At 44.4% G+C, this 27014-nt stretch overlaps 1 protein-coding gene across 1 annotated transcript in view; it reads left to right on the top strand.

The window, feature by feature from the left end:
* Positions 1-27014, top strand: part of TG (thyroglobulin) — a 167260-nt gene that overhangs the window by 75152 nt on the left and 65094 nt on the right. The window contains exons 36-42 of the mRNA XM_056854657.1: positions 4038-4097; positions 10745-10876; positions 13934-14098; positions 14737-14959; positions 18638-18731; positions 19259-19418; positions 24444-24643. Of these exons, the coding sequence (XP_056710635.1) occupies positions 4038-4097; positions 10745-10876; positions 13934-14098; positions 14737-14959; positions 18638-18731; positions 19259-19418; positions 24444-24643 (1034 nt within the window). The remainder of the gene's footprint in view (positions 1-4037; positions 4098-10744; positions 10877-13933; positions 14099-14736; positions 14960-18637; positions 18732-19258; positions 19419-24443; positions 24644-27014) is intronic.

Raw genomic sequence — 27014 nt, 5'->3', positions numbered from 1 at the left:
ACAACATGAAAAAAATCTCAAATCCCTGGGTGTGAAGTTCCGTGATTCAGGAAAAAAAACATGCATTCAGGTTTTCAGCGCAGTTCTTGAATGTGAGCATAGAGATTCTTTGTGTGGTGTTAAAAATAACATCATAGTAGAGAATCTACTACTACCCGACAGAAGTTGGTTTCAGGTAGCCGGCTCAAGGTTGACTCAGCCTTCCATCCTTCCGAGGTTGGTAAAATGAGTACCCGGCTTGCTGGGGGTAAAGGGAAGATGACTGGGGGAGGCACTGGCAAACCACCTCGTAAACAAAGTCTGCCTAGTAAATGTCGGGACGGGATTTCACCCCATGGGTCAGGAATGATCCGGTGCTTGCACAGGGGACCTTTACCTTTTTAGAGAATCTAAATTAGACTGATAAATGTAAGGACATTACCCGCACTGCATTCCTAACAGTTACAGGCCACATACGAGTTTACCACCTCACTGAGAACCAGTCTAAAATTTTAAAACTAGACATTTTAGACAGCCGTAGTTTGGTATATAGCACAGTCTGGGGGTGCTAGACTGGAACTGGCGACCACTTGCCAGCTACCTGTTATTACTATGATGGAATGAATGATTCTGAGGCATCAAAGATGCCACATCTGTACTTATTTCAGGTCCTGGGTAGATAAATGCAGTAGATTTCCCAGATGTCAGTATCTGACCAAGAGAAAATCTGCCTTGTTTCTGTCTTCTCTAATTTCCTGCAAGGGAAAGCCCAAAGAAAGGTCAGATTTTCTCCGATTCAGAACTTAGCCTTTACAACATCATCCACAGAAGCAACTACTGGTGAATCATAAAAAAAACATTGTTCTGATAATGAATATTAAACATATACAAAAGAGTGAGATGGTTGTCTTCTTCTGTCACACTTTCATTTAGACAGGTTTTAACTTCTCTAATCAAATATTTAACAGGCAAACACAAACGAGTGACAGCTCTCTTGGTCAGTTACCGATCATTTCCAGTATTCAGTCATTCAAGTTGCCAGGAATGAAAGGCCATAGCCAGGAAAACAGAGCAGAAGAAAATTTGCAACTATGCATGTTGAAAAGAGAACTGAAATTCTAGTCCAATTATGCAAGCTTCAGACAGAACTCAAAGCCCTTTGAATTTGTGTGACATTTTCATGGCTGAGGTCTGTTTTCTCAAAATTCAAGGTTAAAATTTCAGTTTCTATATTTGAAGTGTCACAATTTTGCTACAGATCCTCAGCGGGATCTCTCTAATACTGGGGGGCAGACAATGCACCTCTCAGCAAGAGCCATTCCAAAGCCATCAATGGAAGAACTTCTCACACAGAGCAGTCTAGGACTAATATGTTGGGAATGGGGGAGGAAGAAGATGGTGCTGGCTTTTGTAAAAGATTGCAAGCCACTTTGAGAAGGTGGGCGAGAAACCAGATAAAGCTATCGCTTCTCAACAGCGTGCACATTGGTTTAAGAGCAAAAAGAAAGGAGAACTGAAATTCTAGCCAGGTTATACAATCAAGCACTATCCAAGTAGCTTCCCCCTCCATGCCAGGGGAGTTTTCTTGGGTCTTTGACCATTTATGCACCGCTGCTTCCTCGCAGTCGCCCTGCCGACTACTTTGGGGCTTCGCTTTGATTATGCTTGCATTTTCCAACCGCCAGAGGTCACCTCGCTCTCCCCCCGAGTTTCCACACATTTGGCCGCATTTTCTGGATTTGTGTTTAGCCAGCATCCAGAAAACGCATGGAAAATGCGCGGAAATGTGCAGGGAGAGCAAGGTGACCTCTGACAGTCAGAAAATGCAGGCATAATCAAAGCAAAGACATGAAGTAGTCAGTGGCGTGACCGCGAGGAAACAGCCATGCATAAATGACCTTTGTCTTTTAACTCTGGTTTAAAAGATCTGTGTTTTTTGGGTGGGGGGGGGAGGGTTGGATTTCATGTTTTTGAAAATGTGGTGTTATTAGGTGTGCTTTAATTTGTTAACTGCCTTGGTGGCCCTTGTGAAGGCAGAAAGGCGGGTTATAAATTGTGCAAAATAAATAGTGTGGGATCAGGGTTTGAAATCTGTTGGTGGGGGTGGCTAAAGAAGTTTTGATGGCGGTTTAAGTTTTTTTTTTAATTTAAATAGGTCCCCTATGTGATGCTGGTGTGTGTATGTGAGTGATTGTATATACATATGCAACCCTGCTGCCTTTGAATGGTACTACCATCTGAGATGAGGCACTTCAATCTGCTTAATGATAAAAATCACCTCTGATTATTCCTGTATTAAACCATTTATTTCCAAGTGGCTTTTGCGCACTTGACTTACTGATTATTTGTTTGAGGCTGAGACAGTGAAGTTTCTCTCTGGCCATTTATGCACGGCTGTTTCCCCATGGTCACCCCACCGACTTCTTTGGTTTGATTATGCTTGCATTTTCCGACCGTCAGAGGTCGCCTCGTTCTCCCTGCACGTTTCCACGTGTTTTGCCCACGTTTTCTGGATTCGTGTTTAGCCAGCATCCAGACAACGCAGGGGAAATGCGTGGAAGTGCGCGGGGAGAGCAAGGCGTCTGATGGTCGGAAAATGCAAGAATAATCAAAGCAAAGCCCCCGAAGTAGTCGGAGGGGTGACCCTGAGGAAACAGCCATGCATAAACAGCCTGTGTATAATTTAAAATCCCAAGGGCATCTGCAAGAACTTTAATTTTTTGTGTGGCTAAACTCTGTTGAATTGCTGGTCGCCTTTTTGTATCTCTGCCCATCTAAGTAGAATCTTACTTGCAAGTGGCTTTTTCCTGTAGGCCTCATATTTCCTCCTACATAGTGTTTATATTTTCTTCATCCTTTAGCTGACAGTCTAATTATATTGAGCAACAATAACGCTGTTTGGAGTAACCAGCTGACCGCAGCGGCATTCTGCCCACATGGGTGGGGCGTCTCAAGCTTTATTTTAAAAGGGCACAAGAAAAACTCAAAACCGTAGCACTGATCCTCTTACAGCAGCAGGATAAAATGGAGACTCGTTTCTGTTTATTTTATACAGTAAATGGGGACGTGGCTTTACAGAACTGCACCAGCAAATCAGGAAAAACACCGGCTCCAAGGACTTAAAATCAAAATTTCAGAGGGGGGGGGGATTTGTTTTCATTATGCACATCTTTCCCGATCTTTAGAAGTCCCTCCACTCTCTCCCCACGTTTTCTGGGTGCTCTTTCTGGTGGCATCCAGAAAATGTGGGGAAAACATGGGGCCAATGCCAGGAGAGAGCAAAGTGACTTCTAAATGTCAGAAAATTCATACGTAATGAAAACAAAGCCTCAAAGTAGTTGCGGTGGGTGATCTCCACTGAAACAACCCGTGCATAAAAGGCCAAGTCTCCAATATTAGCTGCCTGTCTAGGACTGAGAAACAGGGAAGTGATGAAGTATTGAGCAGGTTACAACAGACGGCTGCCGGTACAGCCACCAAAAGATTGGACCTGGAAGGTACAGATTTCCAGCTTATACGCTATAGATCACTGTGCACCCAAGAGGCAGCACTGCCGAAAGCTACCTTAGGAGGATGCATCTTATGGCCTTTCCCTCAAGACTATCAAGGCACAAGTCGGGTCAGGAGCTTCTAGACCCGATTTCTATCCCCAAACAGATTCTTTCACATCCATGGGCTTTTGCTATGGCATGGAGCTACATCAGGCCTCCTTGGGCAGGCTGGTCCCATTCAGACAACTGCATAAATTAATTTGGGCCTCTTTATGATGGAAGAAGAAGAAGAGAGTTGGTTTTTATAATGCTGACTTTCTCCGCCACTTAAGGGAGAATCAAACCGGCTTACAATCGCCTTCCCTTCCCCTCCCCACAACAGACACCCTGTGAGGTTGGTGAGGCTGAGAGAGAATGACTTGCCCAAGGTCACCCAGCTGGCTTCGTGTGGGATGAAAGATTGTGGGATGGAAGAGTTTCATCACATTCCATCCGTTTCTGAGCCCCCTGAACCGTTTTGCAAACAGCTGTCTTTTTAACATGTTCTATTCATATATTTTCCCCCAGTGTCCGATGTCCCCGGTGTGTGCCCCCCTGTTTATCTGCCCGGAAGAGGAGAAGAAAACGGTAAGGAGCCAAAATACAGAGGTGGTGCAACATCAAATTTAAGGTTTTTCTCTTTTGTGGACAGTCTGTATTCTTTTGAACCTGAAAAGCCTCTCCCAAAATTCTCTCCGAATACTCCATTAACAGTCCACACATGCACAGCCTTGGCTCGCACGCATGTTGTCTAGTCAGGGCCGGACCGAGTACTAGGCAAACCTAGGTGACCGCTGCTGCAGCTTACCTTCAGTCACACTTTGAGGATCCTTGTGCTGTGGTGGCAGCTGCTGCCAAAGCAATGTTTTAAAAAATCTGCACAACCAATCAAATCAGAAGCCTGGAGACCAAGCCCTGTGAAGGAAAGGCTGAGGGAGTTGGGAATGTACAGTCTGGAGAGGAGGAGGTTGAGGGGGGACATGATTGCTCTCTTTGGCCATTTTTGCATGGTCAGTTTTGATGCTTGCTCCAAGCTCTTTTTTAAAATGGGACTTTAAAAATGCCTTTTCAGAGTCCCAACAAAAGGAGAAGTTCCTTTCCCCCCCACTTACCTGCTCCTTTGTTCCTGTTTGCATAGCCGTTAGCATATGCATAGCTAACATGCCTCTGTTGTTTTGCATTGTTCCTTGAGAAGGATTCTTCTCGGCAAACACCAAAGATCGCATTAAATGGGCTCTTTAGTAATGCAAAGCAGGTCTGCGCTGGCTTCGCAGTCATAAATATGCGGGGCAATTCAGCCTGGAAGGTGCTGCTAATTACCATGCAAAAATGGCCTTTAAGTATTTGAAGGGCTGTCACTTAGAGGAGGGCAGAGAGCTGTTCCTGTTGGCAGCATAGGATAGGACTTGCAATAATGGGTTTCAATTGAGGGCGGAAAGGTACTGGCTGGATATTAGGAAAAACATTTTTTACAGTAAGAGTTGTTGGACAGTGGAATCAGCTCCCTAGGGAGGTGGTGAGCTCCCCCTCACTGGAGCTAAATGAGATGTGCCTTAACTCAAGATAACCAAAGGTGCAAACGTGCCCTCAAGGACCTATCAGCTGGCTCTCTCCAGGAAGGAGCATGAAAATAATCCAGCTCCGTTTATTCATGCGGGCCATCCCACATTGGCCATGGAAATGCAGAACCTTCCAGCCTTCTCCAACACACTTGTAACTACTCATTCCAGAGAACTGAGGCTGTGTCCTATTTATAAGCAGCCTATTTTAAAATCTAGGTAAACATCTGGCGTGCTGGCCTCCTGCTGTGCCCGATGCCTGCGCAGGCCCCGTCAAAAGAATGCTGTGGGCTTCTGTTCCCAGCCCCTCCGTGCCATGAAATAACAGCTCTGTATGCCCAGCAAAGTAGTAATCCCAGAGGCGAGATTATAGTTATTATACCAGGGAGGGGCGAGGGGGGGAAATGGCACCGGCTGCTGCATTCCTCTTCAGCAAGGCTGGCAAAAACATGCGAGCAGAACACATGTTTGGAACAAACCCTTATGCATTACACATCCCTCCCAAATCCTTGGCAGTCGGCAGGGTGGCAGCAGTGCAGTTGTTCGTTTGAAAGGCGCTGGCCGCGGCCCAGGGAAGTGCACAGATCCAGTGCAGTTTCCATCTCCCTCTATTTGTTCCTTTTCTAGGAGAGTCCTACCCCCTCACAATCAATGCTGCTCCCTAAGTTTCGTTTCAAAGCTGGACTCGTTTGGGCAGCAGGATTTCGTTGGCTTACTGATTTATTGTCTTCGCATCATACCTTATCCACTGGCATCGTGGTGCCTAAGGGCATTTTTTTGCAGTGTTTATCTCTGTCCCCCAAGGTCCTTACCATCTAAATGTGGGAGGCTTGAGAGGAAGCAGAGGAGGGCATAATGGAACATAATGCATTCTTTCTGCACATTCATATATTTTTTTTTTTGCTTCTGCACTTTCTCCCCCAGACAACAGACGTCTCGTTTTACTTTTGCTCATTTCCCAGATTGGAGGCTAGGAAGAAAGATTAGCATCATAACTGAAAAATCTAGCACTCCCTCCCACAGTTGAGTTGATTTGATGCTGACAACCTCAGGGCTTCTGTTTGGAAGCAGCAGCTGCAGCACAAGGGCTTGGAAGTGATGATTAAGCCTCCAACCAGAGACGGTCCTGGGAAATTATAGTGGTCTTGCAAATAGGATTGTTAGCCCACCGGTGGGAACAGGGGATGCCCTGCCTGCAGTTGGCATTTGTCACCATTGCTCTGAGCAGTGAGAAAAAAATGGCAACCTAGAGATGGTGTGACGTCGCTTCTGGGGAAACTCTGAAATGATGCCAGTCCTCTCTAGGAATTGGCTGAAAACTTTATGGGTTTACCATAGAGTTTCAACCAATTTCTAGAGAGGTGTGACGTCACTTCCAGGAAACATCATGTCATTGGCTGATGGCCCATGTCCTCAGACCTCTGGTCACCCGCTGGTTGCCAGGTCAGAACAGTTTTTATTTTTCTGAGTTTTCTGTAGGGCATCTCTTGGGGAAAAAAACTTCTTGGAATGGCTGGAATGCTTTTTAGTACAAAGTTTTATTCACTCAAAATGTATAGTGAAAGTATTTATGTAAGCCAATCTACAGCATTTAAATAATGATAATTCCTAAGTATTACTGTAGACATATTTTTCAAGGATATGTTTACATATGAATAATTTTGGCAATAGTTGATATGCTATAATCTGTTGGATGATAATACATAATTTAAAAGTTTGGCACAATGTTGTAAAGCTAAACTTTGTAACCAAATCCTATTGTGACAATCTCAGACTGAGTCTGTCCCAATTGCACCCTTTCCTTTGTTTACCACACAATTTTTCTGTTTTCTCTATTTTCAACTTCTGTTTTTCCATTTTCTCTCAGATGGGAAAAACTAAGATACAGTTGCTAAGGTCATATAGAGTGCAGCAGTTTGCAGTTCTCTCCCTCTCAAATATTGAATATATTTTCAATATGGTAGAAAACTTAGGCATTTATATTTTAAGCTCCTTAAATATGCCAAATAATATTATGTTATGTGCTATGTTATAGACAAAGTTGGTGCGGTAATAAAAAAATAAGTTTAGATTTGGTAGGAAAGTAAGTACTGCATATTCTAACAGAGCAGTTCCTCAGTGGAACAGGCTTCCTCAGGAGGTGGTAAGCTCTCCTTCCCTGGAGGTTTTTAAGAAGAGGTTAGATGGCCATCTGTCACCAGTGCTGATTCTGTGACCTGAGGAGATGATGAGAGGGAGGGCATCTTGGCCATCTTCTGGTCACTAGGGGTGTGGAGGGAGGTAGTTGTGAATTTCCTGCATTGTGCAGGGGGTTGGACTTGATGGCCCTGGTGGTCCCTTCCAACTCTATGATTCTATAGATTTCAGTGTCCGCCAGCATTTTCCCGGAATTTGCTGCCTACCTTCCAGATCATAACTGAGCCTGGTCTGACTGGGAATGAGGGCGAGCTATAAATACGAAAAATAAAATAAATATTTCCATTCCCCCCCCACAACAGCTCACCCCAGAAGAAAAGTCCTTCCCCTCCCCAAAGTCTTCAGATTTTCCAGAAAGTTAACATCTCTAATTGGACCTTTTTTGCCCTGACCTGGGTAGCCCATGGTAGCCCAATCTCTTCAGATCACAGAATCTAAGCAAGGTTAGTAACTGATGGCCATGGTTGGATGGCCATGGTTGGATGGCCATCTGTTGGGAGAGCTTTGATTGTGGGATCCTGCATGGCAGGGGGTTGGACTTGATGACCTTTGTGGTCTTTTCCAACCTTGTGTGATTTTGTGGTCTTGTGTGATTTTGATGTCTCTTACAATCTTGTGTGATTTTGTGATAAGTAATGTCAAGTGACCACTGTTTATTCATAGGGTTGCCAACGTCCAGGTACTAGTTGGAGATCTCTTGCTATTACAACCGATCTCCAGCCGACAGAGATCAGTTCACCTGGAGAAAATGGCTGCTTTGGCAATTGGACTCTGTGGCATTGAAGTCCCTCCCCAAACCCCGCCCTCCTCAGGCTCCACCCAAAAAACCCTCCTGCCAGTAGCAAAGAGGGACCTGACAACCCTATTTATTCAGGAAGCAGTTTTCAAGGACAGTTAAGACCAACAAGAGTTTCAGGACGTAAGCTTTCAAGAGACAAAGGTCAGTTAGTCAGACACAGCTGCTACTCAAATCTAAGGGCGCTTTCACACAAGACAAATAATGCACTTTCAATCCACTTTCAATGCACTTTGCAGCTCAGTTTTACTGTGTGAAATGGCAAAACCCACTTGCAAACCATCGTTAAAGTGCGTTGGAAGTGGATTGAAAGTGCATGATTCAGGTTGTGTGAAAGTGCTACCTTTTCTACTGCAGACCGACATGGCTACCCTCTGAAACTGTTTCCAGCGATTAACCTTCTGTTCTTTGCCAAAGTCAGTAATAGATCAAACTCTCACTGCCGCTTCTTCCCACGTCCCGGTGCAAAGAACATCTGGAGGGCAGCAGCCATCCCCAGGAGAGGCATGTAATTTTACAATAAAGTTTCAGAGCTAGTTGGATCCAGATAGCCATAATTATCCACTGAAAGTGGTTGTGGAAATGGGGTTAGGATGAGCCCAGTCTGAACTGGGCAGAAAATGGAAACTTCTCAGCAAGGTGGAGTTGTGCTTATGCGGGAGTATTGTGGAAGTTTCTCTGAGCTGGAGGGTTCATATATTCTGGTAACGAAGGCTACAACATGGATATACACACCTGTCCCACCTGTGGGACACTGTGATGTCTAAACTTCATGGGCTATCTTCATTGCTAGGGTTGCCTTCCTCCAGGTGGAGGAATATATATAAAAATGGACAGATAAAGAAGATTGAAAAAATGAAGTGTAGCTGTCAGTTGCGGTTGTCATTAGATTAGAAAGACGTGAACAACGTTTGCATTTCAATTTGTAGCTTTGTGAATAAAATAAACAAAGAACATTTTACTTATCTTCAATGAAATGTCTAAATTTTTGTAATCTAGGCTCTGAATAGTGGGGCACTGATTTCATTTGGCAAGAGAGGCCAATGTTTTTGATACAACTTGCATATTTCAGTGCCAAAATCTAACTGTATGAAACTTGGCAGAAAAGTTTGATTCATTCTTTTCCAGTATGGGTAATTAATGAAGTTTGGGCAAACGTAGAGGCCAAGATCCATTGACAGACAGCAATAAAAACCCCTCCAAGACCCATTGACAGAGGCCAAGATCCATTGACAGACAGCAATAAAAACCCCTCCCCTTAGTCAGAATTCCTTCTACCATCCTTATTGGATGGCTCCTCTGTTGACTTGCAAATATAACATTAAGAATTCTTTGTTTTTATGTGGAAGCTTGACTAGTAATTGTCCGAAAATCCCCTTTCTGTTACAAGTATCCACAACGCTGTGCTAAAATAGGCATAATTTTACTCTTAGCAACATTATCCGCAGAATGTCGACTCAGATAAAATTACTCCTGATTAGCATGTCTGAGGTCTGTCTTTTAAAAACTTCATAACTCTGAGTTGGGTAATTTTATGACACCCAAGAGGTTTCGTAACTCGCCCAACGTCTTAAAACGGAGTCAGTAAAAATTGTTGTCGAGTGGGAAATTATCCCAATGAAAATGTCTCTGTAAACCACTAAGGTAACCCAGACTCATTGGCTTACAATGGAATCCAGACAAAACCTTTTTTTCTTCCTTTCTTTGAAAAGCACAAGTAATCATTTTCAGCTTTGTGTCTGGAACGAGGCACACCACTTCCACTGTGTTGGAACTCAGCAATCAGCAGGGCAGACGGTAGAAAATTGATGTGTAATTATTGTTTGAAAACCACGCCACCTTAATGTCCATTACTGAGAACGGTCCCTCTATTGTTTTCAAGGCAAACGTTTAGGTATGAATTGGTGATCCTTTTTTAAATGAGGTGGGACCGGCACCACGGTGGGGACCCCTGCTGCATACCTTACGAAGCCCTAGGATGATGGTTGATCGTTTTGCATTCTGCCCATGTTGCCCTTGTTCTAATTTTTTTTCAGTCCTTATATTTGTTGAGAGCTAGGGTGGTGTAGTGGTTAGGAGCGGTGGACTAATCTGGAGAACCGGGTTTGATTCCCCACCCCTCCACATGAGCGATGAACTCTCATCTGGAGAACCGGGTTGGTTTCCCCACTCCTCCACATGAAGCCAGCTGACTGACCTTGGGCTAGTCACAGTTCTCTTAGAGCTCTCAGCCTCACCTACCTCACAAAGTGTCTGTTGTGGGAAGGTGATCATAAGCTGCTTTGAGACTCCTTAAAGGTAGGGAAAAGCAGAGTATAAAAACCAACTCTTCTTCTTTTCCTTCTTCCAATTGTCCTTTGCTCTATTGGGTTTCGGTTTACCATGACATTTAAAAACTGATGGTTTCAATAAGTTTTAAGTGTGGTAGGGTTTAAGGCGATTGATGTTATTGTTCTTTCTTTAGGGAAGTTGCCTCAAGAGCATTGTGTTGGGAGCACAAGATATACATGTTTTACATAAAACGAATGATTGCTTGGTTATTGGGTCGAAAACAGGGTCATCTGTCAGACCCTTTCAGCATCTAAAAGTCTGAGCTGTGATAAATGAATTATGCTGTATCATTCTAGCAAATGCCAGTTAAGATCATCTTGAATTTTGTTCTTCTCCGTTTTGTTTCATAGTAGGTTTGGGCAAGTGGCAACGTGTAGATGAGTCTTCAGTTCTCATTGATCCCTCCATTTCGCAATTCGATATTGTGTACCTCAGTGGACAAGCCTCCGGTGATTTTGCTTCTGCCCGAGACTTTTGCCTGTCAGGTGAGAGAGTCCTTTTGGTAAGTTCCTGAGGCGATGATATTGCACCATAAAAAAAACCCAGTAGTTTCCAACTGACCCGTCGACATGGACAAAGAAGACCTGAATCACTGGGTGGTCAATGAACTAGAGAAAGTGTGATGCATTTTCTCCAGTTTATATTTTCTTGATTTGCTCTCACTGGCTCCACATGATGATTGTGTTTCCTCATTTTTTTGAACAGTGGTGTGTCGGACAACACCGCTCCTTCGCTTCACAATCTTTCTCTGTGTATGAATGAAATCTGTTGCCTCTGTTGAGCAGGAGATGCCAACTCTTTTGGGGAAGCTGAATCCTTTTTTTTTTTTTTAACCCTCTCGGTCCGCTTTTCATTTAAAGTCGATTCCTGTCTTATGCCAAACTAACAGTGCAATCCTAAGCAGCGTTATCCCCTTCTAAACCCACTGCCTTCAACTGACCCTGCTCTATAATCATAGAATCATAGACTCATAGAGTTGGAAGGGACCACCAGGGCCATCAAGTCCAACCCCCTGCACAATGCAGGAAATTCACAACTACCTCCCCTCTCCACACCCCTAGTGACCAGAAGATGGCCAAGATGCCCTCCCTCTCATCATCTGCCTAAGGTCACAGAATCAGCACTGCTGACAGATGGCCATCTAACCTCTGCTTAAAAACCTCCAGGGAAGGAGAGCTTACCACCTCCTGAGGAAGCCTGTTCCACTGAGGAACTGCTCTAACTGTTAGAAAATTCTTCCTAATGTCTAGATGGAAACTCTTTTGATTTAATTTCAACCCGTTGGTTCTGGTCCGACCGTCTTGAGAAACAGAAAACAACTCGGCACCCTCCTCTATATGACAGCCCTTCAAGTACTTGAACATGGTTATCATATCCCCTCTCAGTCTTCTCCTCTTCAGGCTAAACATACCCAGCTCCTTCAACCTTTCCTCATAGGACTTGGTCTCCAGACAAACCAACTCTTGTTCCCTCTCAGCTCACAGCCTGATCTTATTCTCTGCTTCACTGAAGGCAAAACATCTGGAACATCTGTAAAGTAGTGCTGCGATTTGCCGACAACTTCTCAAGTGGATGGTGTTCTTTGGTCTTCCCTGCCTCATTACATTCCATCAATCCTCCTGTCCATGTCTCTACTTAGCTATCCCTCTATTGCTCTTTTCAAATACTTCAAAGTATTTATTACGGTCCACAACCAGCAAATACAGCAAAAGTACAAAAATGGGAACATTATAAAAATAATAATAGAATACATCAAGCATGAATACAGATAAACGTAATGTGTTTGATGAATACTAAAAATAAAATCACCTCAAGGACTTGAAATTTATACCATTCTTTAATTTAAGATCACTTCTCAGTTGTTGTTTTTTTTTTAAGGTTATAGACCTGGGCACAAAACCTGGCAATCCTTCTTGTCGTTCGATGGTTTTTATCCGAGAGCAGATATTCAATTTTGATTTTATTAGATCTCCCTGGAAATCCTTCTAACAATGGCCCTATGGTTTCACTGCGGATTTTGTTGTATAAAGCACACTCCAACAATATGTGCTCAGTTGATTTCAGTCTCTCTTTGTGAGCAGGCACATAGACTCTGTTCAATCTTTTCAAATAAATTTCTTCCTCTCTGTGCTTCTTTATCTGTCTCCAGTTGTTTGTAGGTTCCTTGGAATGCCCCCTCCCAGCAGATATGACATGTCCTCAACTACCATGAGCAATAAATATACCCCTTCCCCCAATAAGAGGCTGGTGCTTATTCATTGATCCTCAATCCATCCTGTCCACTGGACATGCAGAGAGAGTCTTTGGCTCTATGGTAAAAGCATCTTCTCGGCATTCAGGAGGTTCAAGGTTTGATCCCTGGCATCTCTGGTTAAAAAGCTTAGGTAGCAGGTGATGTGAAAGACATTTGCCTGAGTCCCTGGAGACCCACTGCTAGTCTGAATAGATGATATTTACCTTGATTAGACATATAATCTGAGTCAGTATAAGCACATTAATGACTCGGTTTCACTCTGAGGTGGTGTCTCTGTGGTAGAGCATCTACTTGGCAGGCAGAAGGTCCCAGGTTCAATCCCTTGCATCTCCCGTTAGAAAGCTCAGGTAGTAGGTGATGTGGAAGACTACTTCTTGAGACCCTGGAGAGCTGCTGCCAGTCAGAGCAGACAATGACTTCAGTAGATCAAAGGCCTAACTCAGTATAAAGACGTCTTATGCCAGTGAAACTTTTTGCCAGTGAAAAGAGTTTAATACGGTCCAAGACCAGCATAAAAACATACCAGATATACATACATAACATAATACATATAAAAGAGTATCAAGTGTGAGCCCCTATAATTTCTTACAATCTCTCACTCATAAAATCCGTTAAGCTCATAATTTTAAAAATATTATATAATTGGAATTAGCATAAATATAAATCTAAAATCGCTCAACCATTAAGTTCGACCCATGCACGCCTGATCCTCATAGCTTGCCACCCAAATTTGGCCACTTTAAAAGTTATCTCCATATCCTTGTCTGAGAGCATGTTAGAAAGACTAAAAGCTCTGGTTCGCCCTGGGAGGCCCGATAATACAGAAAGAACGGCTTCTCGTATCTTGTTATAGATTTTGCATTCGAACACAACGTGCTCAAGGGTCTCAGTACTCCCATCAGAGCAGGGGCATAATCGTCCTGCATATGGTATCTTTTTGTATCTCCCTTCCAAAACGGCTGAAGGGAGTGCGTTACAACGCATCAGGGTGAAGGCCCTCCTGTAGTCTGGACTATCTAAGTGGGAAAGGTAAGACATCGGGACCACGTTGGTAAGAGTGCTGCAATTGTAGCACATGTTTTTGATTCTACTTAGGTCATGATGTCTTTCCACGTCCAAAACTCTTTGCCTGATCAGGGCTCTGGCCTGTGGATAGTCCATTGATAGAAGCAGATGTTGTGAGAGACCATAGTAGCCTAGTTTATTAAGACGTCTTATGGGTTCTCCCATGTTCGCCCATGTCCTTGTCATGTGCTAATTCTCAGTCCATCTTTCTCTCTCCTCACAGTCTGTTCCAAGAACAAATTTTGCCTGGTGACCACTTTGGAAATACAGCCCTCAGCAACACGGTGCATGTTCTACCCAGAAACCCAGAACTGCAGACTTAGCCTGCAAGGGCATCACTGTCAACTCTTGCTCAAGGAGCCAGCTACGTATATCTATCACAAGCAAGGTTAGTACATGGCAGGGGATCTAGAGAAGCAGGGCTCACTTTATTCCCATAATGGTTTTTCTGGTCAATGGCCATAGTAAATTGAAATTGACTCAAATTATTCCCATAATGGCTGGGTATTGGCCAGAAGTGTGACGGCTGATCATCTCACAGAGAGCCAATGGGGTATGGTGGTTAGAGTGTCAAAGTAGGATCTGGGGGACCCACATTCAGATACCAACTCTACCATGGAAATCACCAGGTGACCTTGGGCTAGGGTTGCCAGCTCCAGATTGGGAAATACCTGGAGATTTTGGGGTGGTGCCTGAGGAAGGTAGGATTTGGGAAGGGGAGGGACTTCAATGGGGTATATTGCCATAGAGTCCACCTTCCAAAGTGGCCATTTTCTCCAGGTGAACTGATATCTGTCACCTGGAGATCAGTTGTAAACAGGCGATCTCCAGCCACCTCTGAAACTAGCTCTTGATAGTAGCCAAGTGGTGTTCTCTACCAGGTGGCGTTTCTGAGTGTTGAATGTGGGATGTTGCTAACCTGGTAGCACCCCAAATAGAACCCAGACTTTCTTAGGGATCTTTAGGTTGATAAAGACAGCAGCTTCTTTTCAAACTTTGAATTCCTTCTCTGCTCAATCTGAACAGATGCATTCCCACCCATCGCTGGAACGAGCGGCACCATGACTGTGAACATCCCTTCGCATGGAGTATTGTATGGTGCTTCTAAGGTCATCCAAGTAGGCGCCAACTGGAAGGGCATCCACCAGTTCCTTGGGATCCCATATGCAGCTCCTCCCGTGGCAGAGAACCGCTTCCGCCCGCCACAGGTTTTCACTCAGGTGGAGTCCTGGAATGCTACCATGACTCGGTGAGAAGATGCAGAGCACCTTGGTGGTCAGTAGCCATCTGGTCATTTATCATAAGAACGGCTTTGTTGGATAGACCCTCTAATCTAACCTGCCAGCGTGGTGTAGTGGTTAAGAGCAGTGGTTTGGAGCGGTGGGCTCTGATCTGGAGAACCGGGTTTGATTCCCCACCCCTCCACATGAGCGGCGGAGGCTAAGCTAATTGCCTCCTCCTCCTTCCTCTTCTTCCTCCTCCTCCTCCTCCTCCTCCAGCCATGGCCAGCCAGATAACTCTGGACTATCTCGATCAGGGTGACGCTCTTTTCCTTTTGTTCCATGATCTGATTATTCCCCACTTGTAATAGGGCAGGGCCTAATGCTGGACAGGATGGGACTGCAAACATTCTACATAAGTTCATCAGTCATTTTATTTTGTTTGCTGACTTGAGTGGTGTCATTCGATTTTTGTTTGTTTGTTTGTTTCGGGCGCCCAGATATCTTGAGATTTCTCTGGCTAATCTCACGTGGGCAGTTGACTGGCATGGCATGAAACCAAATAAGTCATTTGTGAATCCGTTGTTGTGGAAATCTCACTGTGTGGTGAAACGTCCCTGTAGTTCGCTGTGGCTGCTTATTTAAACCAACAAAAAAGCCCACAACATTAAAGCAATTAAAACCAGAGCTAAAATTCATACATACTGACTGCTCTCTGACATTTGACAGAGACTTTTGAGCTCTAAACTCAGGTAATCCTATTTCCCTATCATACGTAATACCCAGAAATAAACCTCCCTATAAATCTGTCCTGACCTTCCCCTTTTAAATCCATCTAAACTTATGGCCATCACCATATCTTGTGGCAGTGAGCTCCATAAGTCTGTCCCACTTGGTGACTGTGGTAGGAAGGGGGAAAGGCCACTGCTGTGGGTAGGGTTGCCAGTTCCCTCTTTGCCACCGGCGGGAGGTTTTTGGGGCGGAGCCTGAGGAGGGCGGGGTTTGGGGAGGGGAGGAACTCCAATGCCAGCAAGTCCAATTGCCAAAGCAGCCATTTTCTCCAGGTGAACTGATCTGTTATCAGTTGGAGATCAGTTGTAATAACAGGAGCTCTCCAGCTAGTACCTGGAGGTTAGCAAACCTAGACCAGCAATTAAGTTACATGCTAATTAATTATTACACATAGAAAGCAAGGTGATCACCTGGAGGTTGGCAACCCTATGTTTTCTGGACATCCCAAGTCACTTGTTGGCCACTGCGTGAGTCAGGATGATGGACTAGATGGACCACTGGTCTGATCCTGCAGGTCTCTTCCTACATAAAGTTTATCTCTCAACATTGATGTGCATTTAGAGGAAAGGAGTAACTGCTGAAGAGCTCACGTCATGTTTTAGCCTCGTTGTGGCAACGATTGTTCAAAGTACCCATAGAAATTGCCCCCTTTGTGCTTGACTTTTCATGGGTACATGATGGGGTTAAGCGAGTGTCGATCCTCACTGTCTTGCTTTTTTTACACTGTGTGGTTGGGTGGTTGAGGGCGCCTGGACTTCGGTGACCTCATTTCTCCTGCACCTGACTGTACGTGGTTGTTGGTGCCTCAACCACATCAGTCGCACCACCCCACCACACGTTAATGTGTTGTCATAAGAGAGGCAACATCTCGTTGATCCAGGTGCACAACAACGTACACTTGAAGCACTCAAAACTTGAATGCACCAACCTTTTTCCTTTTTAAAATCTCATTCTTGCACTTAAAATGTTATTTATCTGTGGCCTGTATAAACTGACATGAACACATGAGGCTGCCTTCTACTGAATCAGACCCTTGGTCCATCAAAGTCAGTATTGTCTAAGACCAGCAGCGGTTCTCCAGGGTCTCAGGAGGAGGTCTTTCACATTAATTACCTCCCTAGTCCCTTTAACTGGAGATGCCGGGGATTGAACCTGGAACCTTCTGCATGCCAAGCAGATGCTGTACTGCTGAGCCCCAGCCCCTCCCCATTCAAGGCAAACTACTATCTCCTCTTAGCAACTGGTGCTCTGTTTTTGGTGTTGAGGGCCCCACTCCGAAGTATCTTTTTCACGGGGAAGTAAAGAACAGATAAGGTTTGGCTTGTACAATAAATATTCACATATTTGGACAAATGATTTAATATTTTGTATGTTAAGTGCCATCAAGTCGTTTCCAACTTATGGCAACCCTATGAATTAATGACCTCCAAAAAGCCCTGTCATCAACAGCCTTGTTCAGGTCTTGCAAACTGAAGGCTGTGGCTTTTTTAATTGGGTCAAACCCAATTAAATGTTGGTTCTTCCTCTTTTCTACTGCCTTCAGTTTTTCTTTGCATTGTTGTCTTTAATATTAAAGAATCATTTTTGCTCATGAAAACAAACACCTTCTGCAACAACCAGGTCATTGCTGAATTTATTTACTTGTTTGTGACATTTTCTTTTAGAAGCCTGCCTTTCTATCAATTTGAAATGTAAGGGTAGTTGCAAATTCATACTGGTTGTTGTGGAACGGGGAGTGAGTTTGTAACGTCTCTGGTGCTGGCCAATCAGTACTATACACTTTTGCTGTAAAAATGACAGAACGACTTTTCTGGAGAGCTCAGCCTTGCAGGTGAACACATACATATGATCACAATGTGAGTGCACTTACATAGTGGCTTAACCATTCAAATTGATATATGTTTGGATGCACCTTTGTTGGAATAAAAACACTTTTTTTTGTCCCGAGTGCACACATAAGAGTTCTCATGGGGGCAGACCTGGCTCACGGGCCTTATGTTTGACACCTCTGATCTAGATCCTGCAGTGGCCTTTCTCCAGTAATTTAGAAGGCGATGGTATATCATTGCATTTCATTAATCATTGAAGATATTTTTGATTTAAAAAAACCCTCCCTGGGCTCTTAAAGGTTGTGATTTCCCCCAGTATGGCTGGATTTAATAGCTGCCACAGATCACTACAGACAGGGTTGCCAACCTTCAGGTACTAGCTTCATAGAAAACCTTCAGGTGCTAGCTGGAGATCTGCTTTTACAAATGATCTCCAGATGATAGAGGTCAAGTCACCTGGAGAAAATGGCCGCTTTGGCCATTGGACTCTATGGCATTGAAGTCCCTCCCCTCCACAAACCCTGCCCTCCTCAGGCTCCACCCCAAAAACCTCCTGCCAGTGGCAAAGAGTGACCTGGCAACCCTAGCTACAGAGGAAAAGTTTGCCCCATAATTCTGCACTTGTGGTAAAATGAATTCTCCTACCCACTTTGACAAACTAGTGTTTATCTTGAATTGAACATGCTATGTTGTTCTTAAGAGCCCCGTGGCGCAGAGCAGTAAGCTGCAGTACTCCAGTCAAAGCTCTGCTCACGACCTGAGTTTGATCCCAACTCAAGTTGGTTTCAGGTAGCCGGCTCAAGGTTGACTCAGCCTTCCATCCTCCCGAGGTCGGTAAAATGAGTACCCAGCTTGCTGGGGGTAAAGGGAAGATGACTGGGGAAGGCACGAGCAAACCACCCCGCAAACAAAGTCTGCCTAGAAAACGTCGGGATATGACGTCACCCCATGGGTCAGGAATGACCCGGTGCTTGCACAGGGGACTACCTTTACCTTTTTTTATGTTGTTCTTGGATTTACTGTTTACAATAAAGTTTTTGAAGAACTCAGTCTCATAGGAGTCTAAATTAATGTTTGTATCTCTAGGGCTAGTTGCTGGCAACCTGGAGATGATGAGACCAGACCTTCGGCTGTCAGTGAAGACTGTTTGTATTTGAACATCTATGTCCCCGATCACACTGTAAGTACTGGATCAAGACCTGGCAATTTTTGCCCTGATCTAGATAGGCCAAGCTAGCCTGATCTTGTCAGATCTCTGAAGCTAACCAAGGCCAGCTTGGGTTAGCACTTGGATGGGAGACCACCAAGGAAGTCCAGGATTTTCTCCCTCTCTCATAATACTAGATTGTGGGGTCATCTGCTGAAGCAGGAGGGTGAGAGATTCAGAATAAAGGATGTATTTTTTTCACACAACGCATAGTTAAATTGTGGAACTCCCTGCCCCAGGATGTGGTGATGGCTGCCAACTTGGAAGGCTTTAAGAGGGGAGTGGACATGTACATGGAGGAGAGGGCTAATCATGGCTACTAATAAAAATGGATACTAGTCATGATGCATACCTTTTCTCTCCAGGATCAGATGAGCATGCCTATTATATTAGGTGCTTTGGAAGACAAGCAGGACAATGCTGCTGCAGTTGTCTTCTTTAGTGGGCTTCCTAGAGGCGCCTGGTTGGCATTCTGGGTAACCTCCCTCATTCTGTTACAGGGTGGAAATATGTCTGTGCTGGTTTTCTTTCACAACGGTGTGGCTGGGGACAGTGACCAAACAAGGATCATCATCGATGGCTCGTATTTAGCTGCCGTTGGCAATATCGTTGTCGTCATTGTGAATTACCGTGTGGGAGTCTTTGGCTTTCTTAGCACTGGTAAGTCACACCCCCTTGCCAGACATACAACCAGGTGGAATCTGTGGGCTGTGGGAATTGTCTTCTCTTGATGGAAGCTAGGTTGTTGGTGAGCTGGTGCATCTTGCATTATGGAGGCCAAGTGAGAACTTCAAGGCCAAGCTGGGTGTGACGGGGGCAGTCCTGATTGTTTATGTCTGCTGCACATATGAAGCAGAGGGGATCAGGGGTCTTATTTACATACTGAAAAGGAGCAGCTCGTGATGTCACAAAGCCCTTCTGTGCGGACGCAGATCCCCAGAAGTGACGGCCCCATTTTCAGGGGGTAGTAGAAAGTGCCATCAATACGGTTGCCAGGCGGGAGGTTTTTGGAGTGGAGCCTGAGGAGGGCGGGGTTTGGGGAGAGGAGGGGCTTCAATGCCATAGAGTCCAATTGCCAAAGCGGCCGTTTTCTCCAGGGGAACTGATCTCTATCGGCTGGAGATCAGTTATAATAGCAAGAGATCTCCAGCTAGTACCTGGAGGTTGGCAACCCTAGCTGTCAAGTCTCAGCTGACTTATGGCAACCCCATAGGGTTTTCAAGGCAAGAGATGAACAGAGGTGGTTTGCCATTGCCTGCCTCTGTGTAACAACCCTGGACTTCCTTGGTGGTTTCCCATCAAATACTAACCATGGCCAACCCTGGTTAGCTTCTGAGATCTAACTAGGTTGGGCTAGCCTGGGCCATTTAGGTCAAGGAGCCTATACCATTAGAGGTATCAGATCAGATTCAACTGTTGCTATTTTAACACTTCTTCTATACTGCTTCCATTGACTACCCATCTTTCCCTCTTGCCGTAGCTAATGGTACTTGAAGCTAGTTTTACCCTACACCAAGCAAATCTCATTCCGTTTTCTGTTCAGCAAGCGTATTTAAGGTCAGACCGTTTGGAACCACTGTATACCCACACTCAACTTCATGCGCTTTCCGTTGGGGACAGTTTGTTCCACGATTATTATTGGAAATGTAACACCTATCAGCCCCAAACAAAGATACCTTGATGAATATACTTTTTCATGCTCTCTCTTTAACATTTTTAACAGAAACTTAGTTGGCTTGGCAGTTTTTGCGTGAGTCTCAATGAGGGAAGGAAGTGTGACAACTCTTGCTTCTAGCCACAGAGGATTATTTTTGACCTCCTCTTTCCTTCCTATTTCTGTGAATTTCTTGAACATTTTTGTATGTCCTGTTTTGCCTTCACTGTCCTGTCCATCTCTACGATGTACCGGTGTTTATCATCAAACTGTCTTGTAACTGGGAAGATGATAGTCTACTTAGGTCAGGGCACAACTTTTAATTGTTTTTGTCAACCTTTCTAAGAAATGTCTTTTCTGTAAATTATATGATATTAATAAAAAACAAAACATAACATAAGACAAATAGCATAAAGAACTGAGATTACTACAAATGATGTTGAAGGACTCATGCCAAGGTCTCCTTTAAAGATAACATAGTAAACATATAATAAGAAACATAGCATCACTTGGAAAAAGATAAAAAATTCAGTAGTAAGTACATGAATATGCCATATATGATGAGATAAGTAATTAAACGATACAAATCACCACACTACATACATTCTTCCCTGTATGTAGATGGTTTCTCAGATAGTTTGAGTAAATAATTATATTTCTACTATGAGTCAAGTTAAAAATGCTATTATTATTTTACAGTGATTCAACTTGGGTTAACTTCATCTAATCTGTGATTACAGAACAGTAAACACAACAAATCTTATCAATAATTCATTATTTTCATATCAGAACATCATGCTTCTCACTGGTCCCACTCTTCCCCCCACCCCCCAATACCTCTTTTTAAGAGCAGTATAAGGAATATGCTTTCCATTTATCATAAAATCCACTGCTTGGCCTTTTGTTCACATAGCTTGCCAATTTTGCCATTACTGCATATTCTGCTAATATTTTATTTATCCTTTCTTGCCTGCAGTTCCAAACCATTCAGTTAAACGTAAAAAGCAAAGTGTCCTCGAAATGAATTCAGTTTCAGAGTATACAGAGGGAGAAACACTGGCAAAGTTAAGGATGATCTTGCTTTAAGCAATTTCTCCTCTGATTTTCTGCATGAAGAACCAAGGACTAACTAAAGTAGAAAAAGATAAAAGGAAATCACGAGGCCAGAATAAATCAAGACAGTTAATAGACTAACAATGCAGTCTGTTAATGCAGCGCAAAACAGAGTTTTACACACTTCTTAGGGCTATGTATGGGTATGAAAACTGGACATTGAAGAAAGCTGATAGGAAGAAAGTAGATTCCTTTGAAATGTGGTATTGGAGGAGTGTTACAGATACCCTGGACTGCCAAAAAAACAACCAAAAAACAAATCAGTGGGTTATAGATCAAATCAAGCGTGAACTGACCCTAGAAGCTAAAATGACTAAACTGAGGCTGTCGTAGTTTGGTCACATTATGAGAAGACAAGAGACACAGGAAAAGACAATCATGCTAGGAAAAGTTGAAGGCAGCAGGAAAAGAGGAAGACCCAACAAGAGATGGATTGACTCTATAAAGGAAGCCACGGCCCTCAATTTGCAAGATCTGAGCAAGGCTGTCAAAGATAGTACATTTTGGAGGACTTTGATTCATAGGGTCACCATGAGTTGGAAGTGACCTGACAGCACTTAACACACACAAGGGCTGTGCAGTACAATCCTGTGCAGTCTAACTAGGGTTGCCAACTCCGATTGGGGAAATTCCTGGAGATTTTAGAGGTGGAGCCTGGAAAGAGCAGGGCTTGGGAAGGGGAGTGAATTCTGCAGGGTTTAATGCTGTAGAGTCTAGCCTCCAAAGCAGCCTCGTTCTCCAGGGCAACTGATCTCTGGAGATCAGTTGCAATTCTGGGAGATCTCCAAGCCACACCTGGAGGTTGGCAACCCAAGGTCTAAGGGTTGGGTCCTGATAACCTGTCCCACTAGTACAGGCACTTTCCTCGCCCAGAGTGGATCCACAAGATCCAACCCTAAGCCCGTTGATTTCAGCCATTTTAAATGGGACGGAATGCCTGTAGATCACACATTGAGGCCAGACAAGGAAAAGTTATTTCGCGGGGGAAATAGTTAACTGGGAAGATGCAGGTAGTTGTCCAATAAAACTGCTGCCGCTGCACTATAATCCAGCCATTTTAAAAAATGTGCCTAAGTATAGAGTTCAACCAACCATCACGGATGGCCCTGCTTTGGAGGTTGAAGCTTAAAGCAACATAATAGCAGGTTCCATCAGCGGCTTTTCTTCCCTTATAATAAAAGAAAATGCTTCTGTCTTGCATGAGGATAATTGCACTTTTTCTGTCCTGACGGCTTCTGCGAATTCTATTCCGATATGCTCGCCACCTGCAGCCAAGGGGTTAGGTTAGCTGGTAATTTCAAATCCCAGGTTTGAAATCCAGCCCATTTTCTGACTCTGGGCTGTGTCTCCGTTCTTCTTCGGCTCCCATCTTCCTACCCGTCAGAGCACAGGGCCAATTCTACCTGGGCCCTCTGAGATGCTGTCTTCCAGGCTCTGTGAACTTCCATTAGGCAGCATCCCTCTTTCTCTCTCCTTGACTCCTCCCACTGTGTTTTCTAAGGTTGCCGACTTCCAGGTAGTAGCTGGAGTTCTCCTATTACAACTGATCTCCAGCCGACAGAGATCAGTTCCCCTGGAGAAAATGGCCGCTTTGGCAATTGGACTCTATGGCATTGAAGTGCCTCCCCTCCACAAACCTTGCTCTCCTCAGGCTCTGCCCCAAAAACCTCCCACCGTTGGCGAAGAGGGACCAGGCAACCTTAGTGTTTTCTGAAGTCTCAGCCCATGAAGCCATCCCTTTTCCTCCAGCCATTCTCCCTTATCATCTCCCAGCTTACTGCTAGGTTTGGCAATCTCCCGATGGGGCCTGGAGATCTCCCAGAATGACAACTGCTCTCCAGACAGGGTGCCAACCGCCAGGTGAAACCTGGAAATTTCTGGGAAGTGGAACTGATCTCCAGACTAGGGCTGTTCAGCTCTTTTTTTTTGGGGGGGGGATATTTTTCAGGTTTGGGTTTAATGCACTCCAAAATTTTTGAAAAAAATCTGAAAAGCCAAATATACTTGATTCGTCTTTAAAAAAAAACTGTAAAATTTTCAGGTTTATTTTTTTAAATAAAATTTTTATTGTTTTCTCACTTCATACATCATACATCACTATTTCATTAAAAAAATAATAATGTAAGGTAAGGTCTAATAAAGTTTCTCGTTCAAAAAATAAAAAAAGAGAAAGTGACTTCCCCTACACTCTCTTCTGTCCAAAATTAAATTGTATATACTTTTGCTAACAGTATAGTCCTCCTCTACTTAGTTACAGGTTTATTAAACCTGAACCAGAAAAATATAATGGCACACAGCTGAGCAGAGCTCAGCGTTCAGTTCTGTGCTGCTGGGGGGATCAGATCCCCGCTGCTTGCCGGCTCTGACCTCTTTCTGGAGATTGGAGCCGACAAGCAGCGGGGATCTCAGCCGGGGCTCTCAGATCGGCCCTGCTTGCAAGCTCAGAACTCCACCTGGGGAAAATGGCAGGCGGGGTCAGGGTGGCCCGAATAATGCTGAAAAAATTCGGCATTATTCAGGATCCGCTTTTTCAGTTCCCCTTTATGGCTGCCATTTTTGTAAGGGTAACCTCCCCGCCCCCCCCCCCCCGAAAAATACGGGAAAGGTATTTTTCTGTTTTTTTTCTGGTTCAGATTTGCCAAATGCACTCCGGGCAGCAGAGATCCATTCCCCTGGAGAAAATGTCTACTTTAGGGGAGTGGTTTCTGTAGTCTGGAGATCAGTTGTAATTCTGGGAGATCTTCAGGCCCCACTACCATGCTACGTGGCTACTATGAAATGTAAATTTAAACAAGCATGGTTATTATTTTTTTAAAGGGGGGGCATGTAAAGGATCCACAGGCAGGTCAGCAAATGGGTATATAAAATAGTTCCTGCCTCCCTGAATTTACACCACCCCCCTCCTTTGCCTTCTGCAGGCTCCTCTCTGGCAAGTGGCAACTGGGGCCTGCTGGACCAGGAAGCAGCTCTGAAATGGACACAGGAAAACATCGCAAGCTTCGGAGGCGACCCCAGCCGGATTACAATTGCAGCCGATCGCAGTGGAGCCGACGTCGCCAGCCTGCACCTTGTTGCAGGGGCCGCTGACTTGGGGCTCTTCAAGAGAGCACTGTTGATGGTGAGTACCTTTTCTGCCATGCTGTGGATGACACTAACACTTTACCATCAGTTTACCACTGGTCGTGTTCTGCTTCTACCATGTGTATACTACACTTTGTTCCTAGTCTGGGCTCCCTATTCTACTGTGGATTCAAATCTGACCTCTTCCCTGAGTTCACCAGGTGGCTTTAGGCAATCCACTCTTCTCTCTGACGCAGTCCCATCTGCAAAACATGGACAATAATCCTGTTCTGCCGTGCAAGGTTGTTGTAAGGTTTGCTGAAATAAGTAGGGTTGACAGGCTGAGCCTGGCAACCAGCGGGAGAGTTGGGGAGCAGCAGGGTGGGGGCATATGATGTTAGCAACCTTTCCAACAGCACTACATCACTTACAGGAACCACCTGGAGGTGACAATGGGTAGCTCTAGGAATTGCCAGGAACTCTCTGGTAAAATCATAGAGTTTCCACCGGTTCCTAGAGCTACCCAGTGTCACTTCCGAGTTCTACTCAAAAGTGATGTACCTGTACAGATACTGGCAGCTTTTTTATTTTTCTCCCACTGCCACTTGGAGTGGTGCCAAGAAGGTTGGACCAGAACCAACGGGTTGAAATTAAATCAAAAGAGTTTCCATCTAGACAGTAGGAAGAATTTTCTAACCGTTAGAGCGGTTCCTCAGTGGAACAGACTTCTTCGGGAGGTGGTAAGCTCTCCTTCCCTGGAGGTTTTAAAGCAGAGGCTAGATGGCCACCTGTCAGCAATGCTGATTCTATGACCTTAGGCAGATCATGAGAGGGGAGGGCATCTTGGCCATCTTCTGGGCGTGGAGTAGGGGGTCACTGGGTGTGTGTGGGGGGGAGGTGTGAATTTCCTGCATTGTGCAGGGGGTTGGACTAGATGAGCCTGGGGGTCCCAACTCTATGATTCTATGATTCTAACAGCAGTGCACGGTGGGAGGCCTTTCACCGTAGCGGAAGGGCTGGCAACCCTAGAAAGAAGGTACGTGGATTGTGTACTGTGAATGCTTTGTGATGTCACTGTAATATGAGGAACTCGCGGAAGTGTTTTCACAACTGACACCAGGAAGCCCAACCTTGTGGCTAATGCTTTCAGGAAAAAGAATCTGTTAAGATCTGGTAACTGCAGTGTGACTTGATAATAAATGAGTGATAGAGCTATAGAGGCCAAGTACTGAATTACTTCCCCCAGAAGTGATTCAAGGAAGGCTCTGATGCATTTTCAGTGTTGATCTCAGGTGACTGTGGTGTTCTGAGGGCGCTCGCAGTGTTTTTTTGGTCCAGGATGTGCGAAATGTACGTCAGCGGGAGAGGAAAAGAGACAGTTATTTGCTTGTATTTCAGACCCAATATGAATGTTCCTTTCAGAGCACCTCTGTCCCTGAGTTTTATGAGTGACATAAATCTTGCATTTTAAACACTCTGGTTTTTTTTTGCGATCTGTTCTTGAATTCCACCAAGAGGTGGCTCTGAAACTTCGATGTGAATCTTTGCTTTCTGTCCCAGACAGGGTTTTCAACTCTGGGCTGGGAAATTCCTGGAGATTTGTGGGTGGAGCCTGGGGAGGGCAGGGTTTGGGGAGAGGAGGGACCTCAGTGGGGTGTAATGCCATAGAGTTCACCTTCCAAAGCAGCCATTTTCTCCAGGACAATGGATCTTTGGACTATGGAGATCAGTTGTAATTCTGGGAAATTCCCTGGCCCCACCTGGAGATAGGCAATCAGAGACCCTGAGATACTTGAAGGTGTTCCTAGATTGGATAATAATACCTTTTCTGGCTCAAAGTATTTTGAAGAATGAGAACAACTTTCAGGTTTTGTCGCTCATGTACGCAGAGTGCCTTTGTGAGCCTCAAAGCCTGCTTTTATTCCAACAATGAGCTTTAGGTCTCTTAAGAAAATATAATCTGTAATACTGCAGAGATCCACAAAAGATAAGCTAGACTCCTGTCTTCTGTTTACTGTTTTACTCCTTCTTTTTTTTACACTCTTATACAACTTTTCAGAAAACGACATCATGAAATACACGTATACACTGTAATATAATTTACATTTTACAAGAGCATTGACATATAAATAGGTTTATATACATATCTGGGGGCTTGGTAAGGCTGAAGATGTGCTCTGCTGATTCGTATAACAATGAAAAACCGTTCTGGCTGTGGGTTCAATATCGAGTAGAAGCAAGTGGGTTCTAGAGCTGATACAGCAAAGTTGCATGGAAAAGCCCTTTCAATTGACCATTTAAATAAGCATATATCCCCATATATCAAGGATTGCCAGCTCTGGGTTGAAAAATGCCTAGAGATTTGGGGTGTGGAACCTGAAGAGGGTGGATTTGGGGAGGGGAGGGACTTCAGTGCGGTATAATGCCAT

This window comes from Euleptes europaea, chromosome 8 (genome assembly GCF_029931775.1).
Source record: "Euleptes europaea isolate rEulEur1 chromosome 8, rEulEur1.hap1, whole genome shotgun sequence".
Classification (NCBI taxonomy): Eukaryota; Metazoa; Chordata; class Lepidosauria; order Squamata; family Sphaerodactylidae; genus Euleptes; species Euleptes europaea.
This window is presented reverse-complemented; position numbering and strand designations above follow the sequence as displayed.